Source organism: Notolabrus celidotus, chromosome 14 (assembly GCF_009762535.1).
Source record: "Notolabrus celidotus isolate fNotCel1 chromosome 14, fNotCel1.pri, whole genome shotgun sequence".
In the NCBI taxonomy this organism is placed as follows: Eukaryota; Metazoa; Chordata; class Actinopteri; order Labriformes; family Labridae; genus Notolabrus; species Notolabrus celidotus.
The window spans coordinates 12,237,992-12,254,667 of record NC_048285.1 but is presented as its reverse complement, the minus strand read 5'-3'; the positions used below and the strand labels follow the sequence as shown (position 1 = coordinate 12,254,667).

Genomic DNA, 16,676 nt, shown 5'->3' with positions numbered 1-16,676 from the left:
ATAGAATACGATAGAATACGATACGATATGATAGAACACGATATGATGGAATACGATATGATAGAATACGATACGATGCGATAGAATACGATACGATACAATGCGATACAATAGAATACGATACGATGCGATACGATACAATACGATACGATGCGATACGATACGATGCGATACGATACGATAGAATACGATACGATGCGATACGATACGATACGATACGATAGAATACGATACGATGTGATATGATTCGATACGATGCGATACGATACAATACGCTAGAATACAATACGATAGAATACAATACGATAGAATACAATACGATGCGATACGATACAATACGATACAATACGATACGATACGCTAGAATACGATACGATGCGATACGATGCGATAGAATACGATATGATGTGATTTGATACGATGCGATACGATACGATAGAATACGATAGAATACGATGCGATACGATAGAATACGATACGATGCGATACGATACGATACGATACGATAGAATACGATACGATGTGATATGATTCGATACGATGCGATACGATACAATACGCTAGAATACAATACGATAGAATACAATACGATAGAATACAATACGATGCGATACGATACAATACGATACAATACGATACGATACGCTAGAATACGATACGATGCGATAGAATACGATATGATGTGATTTGATACGATGCGATACGATACGATAGAATACGATAGAATACGATGCGATACAATAGAATACGATACGATGCGATAGAATACGATACGATGTGATATGATTCGATACGATACGATGCGATATAATAAGATGCGATAGAATATGATGCGATAGAATACGATACAATACGATATGATAGAATACGATACGATACGATATGATAGAATACGATACAATGCCATGCGATAGAATACGATAGAATACGATACGATATGATAGAACACGATATGATGGAATACGATATGATAGAATACGATACGATGCGATAGAATACGATACGATACAATGCGATACAATAGAATACGATACGATGCGATACGATACAATACGATACGATGCGATACGATACGATGCGATACGATACGATGCGATACGATACGATAGAATACGATACGATGCAATACGATACGATACGATAGAATACGATACGATGTGATATGATTCGATACGATGCGATACGATACAATACGCTAGAATACAATACGATAGAATACAATACGATAGAATACAATACGATGCGATACGATACAATACGATACAATACGATACGATAGAATACGATACGATGCGATACGATGCGATAGAATACGATATGATGTGATTTGATACGATGCGATACGATACGATAGAATACGATAGAATACGATAGAATACGATGCGATACGATAGAATACGATACGATGCAATACGATACGATAGAATACGATAGAATACGATGCGATACGATAGAATACGATACGATGCGATAGAATACGATACGATGTGATATGATTCGATACGATACGATGCGATATAATAAGATGCGATAGAATATGATGCGATAGAATACGATACAATGTGATACGATATGATATGATACGATACGATACGATAGATACGATACGATGTGAATTGATTCGATACGATGCGATACGATACGATAGAATACGATACGATACGATAGAATACGATACGATGTGATATGATTCGATACGATGCAATACGATGCAATACGATAGAATACGATACGATAGAATATGATTCGATACGATGCGATAGAATACGATACGATGTGATATGATTTGATACGATAGAATACGATGTGATACGATACGATAGAATACGATGCGATACGATAGAATACAATACAATGCGATAGAATACGATACGATGTGATATGATTCGATACGATACGATAGAATAAGATGCGATAGAATATGATGCGATAGAATACGATACGATGCGATACGATATGATATGATACGAAACGATGCGATACAATAGATACGATACGATAAGATTCCATAAAATATGATATGATACGATATGATACGACACAATACGATAAGATAGAATACGATACAATATGACATGATACAATAGGATACGATACAATAAGATAGAATACCACAAGATACAATACAATGTGATATGTTTGGATACGATACGATACGATACGATACGATACACTTTATTGTCCCCTTGGGAAAATTTAACATGGACCCAAGTGCTGCACAAGCTCAACTGCCTCCACAAGAAGTACCGCTTAACAGCATCAAGATCCAGTGTTATGGATCACTATATATATATTTTTTTAAATGAAATCACTGGAGAATTCAAACATCAGCATATTAAAATTGAAGAAACTAGCACCCTTTCTGGAAAGTCGATTAGATGCCATCAGTAGGTTGCTACTACAAAGCAGTGTAGAGAAGTATCCATGTAGAGACGATGTGTGAACACACACACACACGCAGCACAAAGAACAATCTGCTAAAACCAAAGTCCCTTTTTCTTTTCGTAACACTACTTCCTGGTGGAGTAGATGTGACCATGGATTTAGGATGTGGGTGTACCAGAGTACTCACATTAGCACACTCACACACTTGTCTGACACTTTTCATATTTGTGGCCAACACTCTTTGTGGCCTTTTGATCAACGTCATGGGTCACTAAGCTAATGGCCACCTTCCATGTGATTACACGAAAGCGGGAGAGGGAGAGGGAGAGAGGGGGAGATAGAAAATGACTGTTTGCACAAATGTAAATGTGAGTGTGCGTGTGTGAGCGTGTGTGTGTGTGTGTGTGTGTGTGTGTTTGAGTTGTAGCTTCTAGGTCAGTGTGGTCAGGGTGAAGACAACCACAGAGAGCATGCTCTGTTCTCTACGTCACGGTCCATTGCAGTCAACAACAGGCACTGCCACTGCACGCAGCCACTGTGTGTGTGTGTGTGTGTGTGTGTGTGTGTGTGTGTGTGTGTGTGTGTGTGTGTGTGTGTGTATGTGTGTGTGTGTTAACTGGCTATTGGCTACTTTGCTGCTGTGTGGTCTTACTTACAACAGCAATCAACATTTTTGATGGCAGTGTTGATAATTGTGTACGGGGAAGGTGAGAAAACCTGAAACCTCCTCTATGTTTGGCAGAGAAAAAGACCTCGGTCCCTCCGCCTGCCCCTGTGACCCAAGCATGGCGCCAGAATGACATACTTTGATTAAAAGACAGGCTGGGTTGATGCTGGATTGATAACTGTAATTTTGCTAAAAGGATAACAAACACAAACAGAAAAAGCTAGTTGCCATGTACCATGTAAATGCCAGACATTATCATCACTGTTATGCAAACCATTTTGTAAGTGGTCACTCTGCTCAATATTTTTCACAGATCTATTAAAGATCAGCATCAGTGAGAGCTGCAGCTGAGAACTGAAGTTGGCTCTCAGTGGTCCTCTCCAACATACACCAACTTCACATTTTTAGCTGTGCTGTTGAATTTCATTATTCTGCAAGGTTGTGCCTGTGCAGCCAAAAATGGCTGACAATCCTTGCTGTAGGTTTCTCTGCATCATCTGTTTCTCCAATGAACTGGACCACAGGGTCTGAGAATATGCAATTTAAAGAAAAGCATTCAAACGACCTCCTGTAGTCTGATGAAAATACAGCAGTGCCTCTTATGTGAAGAACAAACATAAATAGAGCTAGAAGAACCCACAGGAGTTTAAAGCTCCTGAATTAGAAGCAAGTTGACAGGCTGATTGAGTAATGAGGATCACTTGTTGTTTTTAATTCTATCATTAGGTTGTAGCTGATTGTTTTCTTTGAATGAGACTTCCGATAAACAATTATTAAAAAGATACAAACTAAGAGATGATTTACGTATCATTTTGTACCATTATCGATGCAAAAGAATCACAGCAAAAACAAGTGCCTGATTGCCGCCATTACTGCTGAGAAATAACACCCCACTTCACCAAAATACAGCCCATATTAAACTACAACCAACCTTTCAAATCTTTCTCTGATGTATGGTGTGCTACAATCCCAGTGACAAATTGCAGACAGTTCAAATGTATTCAATTTGATGAAAGCTGTGTTTTCTCAATAATATAGTAGACCTGTTTCAATGTCGTAAAGTAAGTAAATACAGGTCTAACATTACTCTACAGGTGAGATCTCCTCGTTACTCTGTTAACGTTAGATGGAAAGTAAACACTTTTTAGCTAAAATGTTGAACTTACAATGTTACAGAGGAAACTGGCCAAAGCTGGTGTAAAGGTTGTACTACATTTTTTTCAAGAGTAAATCCTATCACACATTGTGATTGTGATTGTTTAAGTCTATGTACAGACTGTTAATGGGATACCAAGATGGGGGAGGGATTGGAATTTTATTTATATATTTACTTTTCTTAGTTTACTATCAATGTCGTCATGATTAATAATTGATTATTGTTGTTACTATTATAATTATATTTTACCAATACATTTTTTATTTATTTATTTTTAAATTTATTATTATTATTATATTACAATTTTTTTTTTTTCCTTGCAATGTCAAAGCCACTGTAACACAAAATAAACAATAAACAATTGATCACAAAAAAAGAGTAAACCCTATCAAGTTTTTTTTCATGTATCTCACTCCTATGTTGTCATACATTTTCAAATGTGTTTATATAAAATATTATAATAACCATGAATAAAGTGGTTTTGAGTCATTAAGATTTTCCGAGCATTTCAGTTTCCAATCAGTACTGGAGATGTGTTGCCAGAGAAAGTAGAAGCGAACAAAACATTATGTGCTGTTTCATTTGCTCTGCATCATTTGCCCATATTACTAACTTTATACTGTTTAGTGCAACAAACTGCTACTCCTATGCTATCACACTACTATTTTTTGATAATTGGCTGACAGCAGCAATAGATTCTTAACATGATGAACTATTTGGGGCGGCAGTAGCTCAGTCCATAGGGACTTGGGAACCGGAGGGTTGCGGATTGAAGTCCAAGTATGGACAAAAGTTTGGCAAGTGGACTGGTGGCTGGAGGGATGCTGGTCCATTTGCCTGGGCAATTCTGGGGTGCCCTTTAGCAAGGCACTGAACCCCCAACTGCTCGAGTGGCACTGGTTGATGGCAGCCCCCTCACTCTGACATCACTCCTAAGCAAGGCAACCTCCGGTCTCAAAATATGAAGCCCATGTGGAAGTGTTATAAACTGCAATTCAGCGAGAGTCCGCTTGAGGCTGGCTGCAGAAATACCAGAAACCCATAAACTGTATAAAATATGGATGTAGTATTCGTGACGTCGACCATCTGTTTCTGAAGCACTGCTCTGAGGCCAACCGTCGGCGGGAGCCATGTTGCTTTTGTCGAGTGATTGTGGTGTAAAGAGGCAGAGTTTGAGCTTCCTAGTAAACAGCTACAGTGTTCCAGCAGTCAGCTGTGCCTCTTGGAAGCCTTTTAATCTCAATATCTTCGAAATTGCCGCTTTAGAAAAAAATCTCTCCCCCCCCCCCACAGTTTGTGCGGATCAAGAAATGAGCTATTCACTACACTCGTCTTTTGTACCAGGCTGTAAACATGTTTATTTCTGCTGTAAAGATTGTCTTTTTCCCATTCATGTGTATGTGGTTTCTGGTACTTCCAGAGCCAGCCTCAAGCGAATCCTTGATGAACTGCAGTTTTTCGTACTTCCGCATTGGACTCATATTTTAGACCAGAGGTTGCCGCTTGCGGAAACCACAAACACACCAATTCAGAAAAAGACGATATTTCCAGCATTAATAAACATGTTTACAGCCTGGCTCAAAAAACTGCTTTAGTCTACGTAGCTAATTTCTCTATCGGCACACACTTTGCGGGGGGTGAATTTTTTTCTAACTCATGATGTATTAAGATTACAAGTTTTTGCCCAAATAAGGACATGAATGACTTGATTGACCAGCGGGAAAACATAGCTGTTGGCTAGGAGGCTCTTGTCACACTCTTTTTGATGTGTTCAGCATTTCCAACATGGCTCCCACCGACCATTGTCTTCAAAACAGCGCTCAGGAACAGATGGGTGACATCACGGATACTACGTCCATTATACAGTCTATGCTCCTAAGTGCATGTCCATAGCATGTTTGTGCATGATTGTATATCAAACTATGTGTGTGTGTTGTGTGTAGCATGATCAAAAAAGAACAGAAGTGAAAAAGTGAATTTCCCTCATGGGGATTAATAAATAAAGTATTTTTATTCATGAATGAAGTCATCTCAACCTTAGATCATGTGGTCATTACAGATGACTAATGTATCAAAACTTAAAGAAAGAATACATCACCATCAAACTGAGCTACCACTTTAATGTCACAGGTGTGCTCCAGTACTTAAACAGCACTACATGTCAAGTGAGTACAAAAAGTCAACCAGCAAGATCAGAGCAACACTAAAGATTTTCAGCTTCATCACTAAATCTCCTCTCGAAAGGACAACAACACCTGTGTTGTCATGAGTTTAAGAAATGGTGGGTAAAAATCTCACTGTGGCATCCTGGGTTCAAATATTGTGTGCTTTAGAAATCACATTCTAAAACTAGCTCACAGCAGCTATCAGACAATAAAAGGAATTCAAATCAATTTGTTATTTTTCTTCTCGTTTGTCATTTTAAGTTCTGGTCCAGAACTCTGCAGCTCGTATCATCATCAGAACTGTGTACATTAATCATCATTCATGTCCTTCAGCAGCTTCACAGGTTACCGGTCAGAACTTCCATCAATTTCAAGATTCTGCTCCTCCATACCTCTCTAAACCTCTCCAGCCGCACTCTCAGGTCTTCTTCTTCCATTCACCTCACTACACCACCCGTCCACTTGACCACCATGGGGTCCAGAGCCTTCAGCCGCTCTGGAACTCATCATCAATTCTCTTTCCATTTTCAAAACACATCTTTTAAAACTGTCATATTCACTCTGATTACCCTTCCTCACTCACTGTATCGTATCCTGTTCATTTTATTTGTACTTACTATTTACACTGTATCATACCTTGTCGATTTTATCAGCCTAATTTTTATAATGTTCTTTTTTAAACTGCCCTGTACGGTGACCTTGATTGCTTAGAAAGGCAACTTTAAATAACATGTATTATTATAATTAGTATTATTTTAAACACAGCCATACATACTCTGCATGTGTCTGTCGATCTATGTCTTATTTCCAAGGCTACTTCATAAAGTTTGCTTGATATTTCAGACTATTTCCTCTTGGCACGGGAGTCACATTTTTCCATATTTGACTGTATTCAAGTGTGTATGAATATTTGCAGGAAATCTCGCCAGGAAGATATTTGGGACTAAACTAGGTCAGATCTTCCGCCTCTGTGACATCTTTACTATCTTTGGTAGTATGAAGGAGCTTAGTGCTGTCTGTTGTCTCTGTCAATCCAGTTCAAAACCAGCTTTTAATTTAAGGCTACCATGCAATATGTCCCAGGGGCAGAATCATAAATTGAAGTTTAGACTATGTGACACTGTGAATAAATTTATGAAAGGAAGACAGAATAAATAGAAAGTTGACTAGAGGAGTTTTACACTATCTCCATTCAACTTAATATCCTCTACATATCTAGCATCTGTCTTTCTAATTATTGATGTTTGTTATTGTTGTCTAGCTACATAACGCAGGCCAAATTACAGATGATTTAATCAAATTCCAAACTGATGTACCATAACATAGCACTATGCAATAACAAATGCCCTAATCATACCCCATCTATCAAAATTGTGCTCGGTTCTAATAACTGCTTTATTGCATTAGAGCCTGTATTACAACCGAGACACACAGACACAGAAACAGGCTCATTTGTCACACTCCTCACATCATTCCATATACACAGACAGCGCCTGGACATCTTTCTCTCCCTCTCTCTCGCTCTCTTTCTCCCTCTCCCGCGCAACAACATATTTATTATATAATCTGCCAGATGATTCAGGCTATCAGATTGGAAGGATGATAAAGGCTTTTTCATAGACATCCCAGCACACATCATGTAATGACTTTGGGAAAAACACTGTCTTGGATTTGGGGGAATTGCACAGCTTGTGAAGTTGTGTAAATGTTGTCTTAAAGGTTTTGTTTCTCCTGAACTTTGGGGATATCTGAGGAATAAATGCTTCTGGTTGTCATCATATAACATTTTCAGGAGAAAAAAAATCTACTGAGGAACAAGAGGAATGGATTTGATGAATAATCTCACCACATTGTTGAACATGTACGATAAATCAACACATTTCAACATAATTTAGAGACTGTTCAGACAACTTATAGACTTCAAGGCAAAACTATAAGACTATTAGTCTCTATAACTAGTTCGCCATGAATGTCACCTGTGCGTAATGTTCCTATTGACCATTCAGGGAGTCAATGGGACAGGATGCCTTCAGAAATATGGCACTTTAACTTTCTATATGACTATAAATGTTATTTTAAGCTCTTCAGACTGGGCTGGAGGCCTACCATTGGTGATGTCAGTCGCCTTAGGCTCTCTCCAAGCGAGTCCAGGTTCACCCGTCTCCTCCTTGTGACCCTCTTGTGGGGTCCTTGCTGCTCCTCACCCGCGGGGCACACCGACCTCTCGGCGGGGCTGCGGCCGTTCCAGAGCGCCGCTCTGTGGGAGGAAGGGAACGAGGAGAAGGGGCAGCCTCCCCGGCTCTCCTCCGCCGCCTCCACACCGCCGTCCCCTCCGTCTCCCCCGGGGCTCTCGAGCCCGCAGTCCGAGCCCACCGAGCTGCTGAACGACTCGGAGGAGATCTTGCGCGACGACGAGGACATGGTGGTGATGGTAGTGAGGAAGAGGGGGAGGATAGTGATGATGACTGTGGTGGTGTTGAGGATGAGGATGATGATGCTACAGTCGGTTCCGTACCACGTCCAACTCTACGCCGGGGAGTCATCAGATAGTGGGGGGTGAGAGGGTTGGTGGTGGGTGAGGTGGGTGAGGGTGGTAAGGTCTGTCTGTGTAATTACGTATGCATATGAGATATATATGTGTGCGTGCGTGCGCGTGGAAGTGTTTAGGTCTGTGTGTCTATGTGTGCGTATGCGATGCGTCTGTCTGCCAGTAAGCCTCAGCGAACCTATTCAGGGGGAAAGAGGGGGGTGGGGGATGGGGTGGGGGGGTCGACCGAGAACGAGAGCACTAACGGCACGCAAACATTTATGTAAGGGGAGGAGGAGGTGGGGGTATAGCCCTCTTAAAAACCCGTCCTCCTTTACCCCCAAAATAAATCCACACTGCGCCCAGGGTGACCAAACGCTCTCAGAGGATGCTTCAGATCACGTTACCTTAACAGAAGAAATGTCACAAACTAACTGACTTAAGGTGTCCAAAATCCTCAGAATGCCCCCCCACTGTAATTCCGACACATGTCAACTCTGAATTTCAGCATCCGAAAGAATAAGGTGGTGACTCCCTTTTTCCTCCCCACCTCGCCGAAGAGAAATCCCCAAAGTCACAGCAGATGTGACTGCTCCGCTCTCTCCTCCGTCCCTTGTCCTCCTCCTCCTCCCTCGGCTGCTGCTGCTGCTGCTGCCTGTACTCTGCGACAGCGGATCTCCTGTCTGTCGGTGAGCCAGCTGACCGTGCTGTCATCATTCGTCCATCTTTCACTTTGATTCCCTCACCGTGGTACCTTGACTTTCGTGTCTTGTTGTCTCATTGGGTCAACGGGAAAACTGGTCGCGGCTGTGGAGTCAGTGGTGGTGCACGAGACGTGTAACAGAGTGAGTGAGAGAGTGAGTGAGCGCGCGCGATCAGCCAACAGCAGCACGCACCGTGATGAGCGCTCTGCCGAGATCGCGCTGTGAAGTAAGCAGCACGCTGTTCTGCTTAAGGAAGGAAGGAAGGAAGGAAGGAAGGAAGGAAGGAAGGAAGGAAGGAAGGAAGGAAGGAAGGAAGGAAGGAAGGAAGGAAGGAAGGATATCACCACAGCATACGGATGTGAGAAACATTCCTACTACATGTTTTTTGTTTTTTTTAAGTTTGACTGCAGCCCCATTCAAATGAATAGGGGATACAGAGTTGTTGTCCTATACTGCAGCCAGCCACTAGGGGGAGCAGTTTTTGTGGCAGCCTCACTTCGAGCCGAGCGAGACAACGTTCATTTTATATAGCCGACAGTCTATGGTTAGGACACTTGATCTGCTGGGTGGGGGGCATGAGGTTTGTGTGCTCAAGATATGTGGTATGTGCACAAATTTAAGAGTGTATGAGTATATGTCAGAGATTTAAGCTAAGTCTTCCTAAGTTAAACCTCTTCAGACTAAACAAGAACATTACATTAAAATTCATAGTTTCCAGTGCTCTCAGTAATAATTGTGCTGCATTCAGATGCAAAGAATTCTACTAGCTGTCTAAATACTTAATTTTAACATATTCCCTGCTTCTGACAGGACAAATAGCTCAATATAGTTAGAGATTTTGGGGTGGCACCAAGGGTAGCCCATGCCACCCCTGCCCCCCTTCTGGATCCACCCCTGCATAAGAGATCTGTGGTCTCCTAGTTCCGACATGTTTCATTTAATTTGAAGAATAAACAAGGAATATTGAGTTTGTGCAAACAGCAAAATACAGCAGCTTTCAGTAAACAAACAGGAGTAGGTTCTGTACTCAGACATGGCTTTTGTTGAGAAAGCCTTAATCTCAGCCATGTTCACTATTTCAAGGAAATACAGTATTTAATACATTATATTAGAATGGTCTGTTGAGCATCATAGATAGATCCCTTACATGTGTCATCTTTGAAGAAAACAAACAGGTAATTGTTCCAACATTACCTAAGTGCAAATGGTAATCAATAAACATCTAATTGGAATCAAACAACAGTCACGGCCAATAAACTGACTTAATGGCAATGTGCCAAATGTGTTCAACATGGGTATGCAAGGACAAACATGGCCCCACATGCAGATAATGGAGCTGGCAGCAGCGGCAGTATATGCTTGTTGCCTCCCGTCAGAGAGCAGAATGAAGCTCATGTCTGGCACTAATCACAGCACTGACCTTGACCTCGATTGGCAGAGCATGTCTGTTCATTAAGGCCCCCAAAGGGACAAGCAGGGAGACACTGAAACAAGCATGATGCATCATGAAACATGTGCACACACTCTAGTGTAATTTCCTGGAGGTGCCTACTAATTCATTTGACTTTCTGGAGCAGCATGACCCCAATACATTGCACAGAAATTTCGCTCCTTTTTCTCTCTGTAACACACACCCACACACACTTCTGCAATAACACACTACACACTGTCTGTGTCTCGCTTTCTCTTTCCTTATCTGGTCGTTTGGTCCTGCAATCAGTCTGCCATCAGTCAGTTATAATGTGGGCATTTAATAAAGCCAAGAGTACAATGGGATAAATAATGTTCCAGAGAAGATAAGCTTAGTAGCAGTCAGCCATCTGTAGCTGAGTGCAGACAGGGCAATGGTTCAGTAACTGGGCTATCGTGGAATTAGATTGTATAGAAAAGGAACCTCTTGGGGTATCATGGTAATCCCATTGAATAGGTATATATATAACACAGAGGACATAAAGTCTGAATCGCATCAGCATGGATATAAAGTATGGAGCAAGTCCAGGAGGAATTGCTGCTAATATCAAAACTGATGGAGCTTTATTGAGAGTAGGGATGCACAATATTATCATCACATTATCGATATGGGAAGATATTGGCTTTAAAAAGAACTAGCAGATATCGGCCAACACGCAGATATCCGCCGATAAAACTAACCGATAAAGTAATGGGCTGCTGCACACGTTGGGCTCATGTTTTAAGTTAAATTTGAATTTAAGCAGCAGTCTGTAAAGGTACATGTAGCTAATTACTAATTCTGGCACATTTACTGTCAAAGAGTAAACCATTTTATTTAATTTGAGTTGAATTGCTGTACAGTTGCACTTTTCACATGTTCCCTGTGAACAGAGGTTAGGTTTACTTACTATGTCAAATGGGAAATTGGCCAAATTTGCCCTGGTTGTGGGTATTGTTATGATTGTCTCAGGGAGAGCATCATCCAAGTTTAAAGTAGAATGTATCTTTTTGTATGAATTTTGTTTGAAAGCAATTGTCATACATAAATATGCAGTTTTAAGTATTTTTCTTATTTTGCACAAGAAATTAATATTACATAACAAATGTAATAAGAGTATTACCATAATAATATACACTAATTCCAATACAGAAGAGAATTGATGATCTCTGGAATTAGGTGTGAGTAAAAAATGATCGGTATTGGTAAAAATCGTCCGTAATCGGCGAAATGAGTTGTAAAATATCGGTATATCGGGTACTGAGAGTATTATGGTAGCCTCAATCAACCCTTCTATAAAATGTGTTAATGTCATAAATGATACAATAGTAAATATTTCCTAATGCTGACATAAAGTAATAAAAACTGTTAGATATTTACTGCAGTTACACGCCATTTGTGTGCAATTATCCCAACATTTATTTTACGGTATTCTACTGTCAGTAATATATGATTTTGGTGACATCCATTTAATGGATGTCCAAGATGAAGGGTAGAATTAAAGACAATCACAATACATTGTATTAAACACTCAACTTTGAGTTAAATAAGTTAGTATGTTTTTAAAAAATCAGGCTGTAAATTTTACAATATTGAAATAAATAGGCCCATAAAGATGAGGTATATGACAAGAGGAGGAGGGAATAACATGCATGTTCTGCAGACAGATTTACAAGTCAACTCAGATTTAACTCTGCATAAATATGAACTCACACAGACATATATATCAAGTAAATGTGAGCGAAAAGGGGTGAAATGTGAAGGCAAAACCCTCCAGGAGCAGTCACACACTCTGAGCAGGGTCTAAAACTGAAAAACGTGTAGTTGAGGAATGCAGGAAGATAAGGAAAGGTTTCGGCCCCATGACATACACCAGCGAGTCAAAACCAGGTGCTTTTCCCAGGAGATAAGCGCACAAACTGAAACATGAAACACAATGATGCTTTCAGACACCGCCTGCCACATCACACACACTAACACACGACACACAACTTCAGAATTTCAGTGCAGTGTACTGCTCACTGGAGCTTTTAGAAATGTTACTTCCAAGTACTTGTGCTTCAACATGTGTGTTTATATGCGTATACGTAAATGGAACAGCAGCATTGAGTGGGGGTTGCAAAATAATTCCAGAGAGGACATCTATGTGTGTGTGTGTGTAAAGCAAGGAGAGGAACAGAGAGAAATGGCTGCCTCGGTCATAAATCTGCCCCTGAACAATCTAATTGGCCATAAACATACATCACTCCATGCCACTCTGCTGCTATTAACTGTGAACCTGGGCTTCTCTGTCACTTGTGCAATATAAATAACCTGCTGTACTGTCCCAAGGGATCGCTTGAAAGGAACAAATAGGGTTAAAGAGCAGCAAATTGCATGTTGTAGTGTTACACTAAAAACAGCATTACAGAATCAGCTGGATTTCCTGAAATGATCACAACACGGCCTGACCTTTGGACACACATTCAGACCTTGGGACTCTGTTTTGCTGGCTGTATCATATTAAAGTGGTATGCCATAGAGGGGGCTTACAAATGGCAATATTGCTGATGTATGACACTACGGGCCCTCTAATGAGCTTCAAAGGATAAATATTCTGCAGCCCATGGACGTGGAAAGACGGCAAAGGTTGGTGATCTTCATGGTAAGACAAATATCAGAAAATAAGTGTTATGATAATGTTGAAAAGCAACAAAACATGACACTTTTATCAACAAAAATTCATCTTCTCCACATCTGTGTCCTCCAAATTCATTAAAATGTGGTACCAAAAACCTAATCTTCTGTGATTCACACAAACTCAACACTAGTCAGCAGCACCAATGCACCACAAGGTATCTTAGATGACACCTGTATATTAAGCAGCAGTGCAGTAATGAGCTAATCAAAGAGCCAATAGCACAGCTCAAAATATGAGAGTGAGGTTGAATGACAGGGCAAGGTGGCTGTTTGCACTTGCACACTTGTACGAGCACTTGCACATGTGGCTGTGATGACACTGAAAACCTTTTAGAATAAAGTGACAGCTGCAAAGGATCAAGAGGCCACAGGGAAAGAAATTAAATCCCTGGGCTGGCAGCAGAGAGGGGCAGTATAGACATGTGACGTTTGACAAATGGGGGTAAGACACAGATTCAGCTTCAATTTCACATGCTTGCTGAAAGAAACTCCTTTATAGATGTTGAACTTTACAGCAACCAAGCTGTGTATTTGGTGTATTCGGAGAATTTAGACATTAAGCTGTAAACATTGCTAAAAATGTTATATATTTTTGCAAAAACATCCCATAGAGTCTAATTTTTTAACATCAACTTAACAAACAAAGCACTTGTTTTTTAAAATAATGTTTGGGTCATTATCCTTTGTTAGATAGGACAGCTGAAGAGAGGCAGGAAACATAAGAAGCAGAGACCCAGGGGAGGGGAGGCAGGGAAAGATGTAGAGCAAAGGGTCGAACCAGCAACCACCGGAATGAGGGTCACGGCCTCTGTATATGGAGTGCATGCCAAAAATGCTAAGCCAACCAGTGTCCCATACAAAGCACTTTTTAAAGTTTGGTTCTCATATTAAGATTTAATGAATAACTGGGGACTGACATTATGAGAGAAATAGTGATAATTAACATTTCTTGCCAAATAAAAATAAACAAACACACGATTTAAAGTTATTTATTTACTTTTTATTCAAGTAAAAAAAGTTTTCACATAATTTCTAAGAGACTTTTTTCTAATTTGAACTCACTAACTTCATAGACATCCACACACTTTTCTCTAAAGGGGCATTCTGCACTGGAATGCACAATGAGTTTGTATGATTTTGTGTGTGTCTGTAGTCTTTATCTAAGCAGGGTATACACCTCTTTTTAAGTGTTAACTTTTAACTCTCAGTCTTGGTGCAGTCGTACGGTTTCCACCACTGTGCAAACTGCAACACTTTTTTCCTCTGATCGTCAAAGTTCTCTCTAATAGGCTTTCTCCATCGTCGGGGCTCCAAGTCCATCATACCTCCGACCACTTCCTGTGAGAGACAGAGCAATTCATGGTTATGAAATGTATCTGTACAGTTAGATAGAGCCTAAAAGATATGCACATAAGTTCACAAACATAGTTGCACAGTGATGTACAGTGAAACAGATATGATGTGAACACTGACCTTTCCGAAGTAGTGGGGGAACTTCTGTTCATTTTCAATAACATGAGCAAAACCTCCCTGGAGTCCAAAGTCTACAGCAAAGTAAGGCAGACCTCGAGGAACCTAGAATGCATCAAACAAACATTGACAATTTACACGGATGAGATAACAGTAAAACAGAGAAAGAATAAGAAAGTTCAAAGAAAGGCAGTTGCAAACAGAAAGCAGACGCAAAAGGTATAACAGTGTAGGAAATGTGAAAAAAGGAAAAGGAAACAGGGATGTAAAGGTCAGGAAGGAGTAAAAGACAGAGCTGCAACAAAGAAAAGGAGGGCTTACGGCTTGGCGGACGTCTTTTGAAGAGAGGTCGACAACCTTTTTGTTCATGGCCCATTCCTCATCACACTCCATGATAGCTTTCTGAAAGCACACACAGGAATGGTTGTGTTACCACACAAACTGTATCAACTCAGACCGGATGTTTATTTTTTCAGAGTTAAACTTGAAATAATCAAGCTAATCAGGCTCATGACTCCATAAACACACACACCTTGAAGTATATAGGTGCCATATCGCCCAGTTCTTGGGGCAGTGGGATACACTCTAGAACCATGTGTTGTCTCCTGCGTGGGTTCATGTGTGTTTCCATGAACACACAGTCCTGCTCCTGGGACATAAACATGCGCACCAAAGTACGCCGGAAGAGCTGAGGAAAGAAAAGCAGCACAGAGTCTAAGTACGGTAAAACTTCAGTCAATGAAGGTTAGCTGGAGAAGACTTTTCAGCACTGATTAGCTGACCTGCATTTCTGACCAGACGTCCTCATCCAATCCGGTGGCAGAGCAGTGATGCTGGAGAGGACTGATGTGACAGTGGCCTTCTGCCATCGACACTCCCGCCGGCAAGCTCAGGTACACCTGGACACAATATGTGCGTAAATATACATCCAATAGATCTGTACAATTAAGTATGTTGCTCTTTCTTACCAAGAGTCTGAAACCTCTCTAATTTAGCAGAAACTATTGGATGGAATAGTTTTATGTCATAAACCCTGAAAAAATTAACATTTTCTGTTCCCATCATAACATTTTTAACATTTTCTGCATTCAATATTCTCAAGTGGTTGTAAACTGACAATAATGAGACACTGGACACTTAAAGATAACACTTCTCATGAATTAACCTCTTCATCTTGATTACCGTTGAGGAGAAAATGTGCATATCATCCTTCTAAAAAGGCATGCCTGAACCCTTGAGCCCTCACCTTGCTCCCTATTGCCACGATGAGGTGCTTCTGGAGCTCTTGGCTGCTGAAGCAGTGCTGGCATTTCTCCATGGAGGCAGCCAGCCTCCTGCTCTCCCCGATGGCTCTGCTCCTCATCCTCTCCTCCTCCCTCCCCTCGCCCTCCCGCTGCGCCGCACTCGACACAAACATGTCATCCAGCGTGTAGTTGTCGCCGTCTGTCTTCCCCATCATCTGGAGAGTGGAAG

General features: G+C 40.8%; 2 protein-coding genes across 2 annotated transcripts in view; both read right to left on the bottom strand.

Annotated features, from left to right (window-relative positions):
• gucy1a2 (guanylate cyclase 1, soluble, alpha 2) overlaps positions 1-9,832 on the bottom strand; it is a 50,541-nt gene extending 40,709 nt beyond the window's left edge. Inside the window, exon 1 of the mRNA XM_034701882.1 lies at positions 8,480-9,832. Within this exon, the coding sequence (XP_034557773.1) occupies positions 8,480-8,794 (315 nt within the window). The 5' untranslated portion in view covers positions 8,795-9,832. The remainder of the gene's footprint in view (positions 1-8,479) is intronic.
• Positions 9,833-14,711: 4,879 nt separating this feature from the next.
• cwf19l2 (CWF19 like cell cycle control factor 2) overlaps positions 14,712-16,676 on the bottom strand; it is a 32,002-nt gene continuing 30,037 nt past the window's right edge. The window contains 6 exon segments of the mRNA XM_034701838.1: positions 14,712-15,071; positions 15,207-15,308; positions 15,525-15,605; positions 15,736-15,891; positions 15,986-16,102; positions 16,450-16,662. Coding sequence (XP_034557729.1) covers positions 14,931-15,071; positions 15,207-15,308; positions 15,525-15,605; positions 15,736-15,891; positions 15,986-16,102; positions 16,450-16,662 — 810 coding nt within the window. The 3' untranslated portion in view covers positions 14,712-14,930.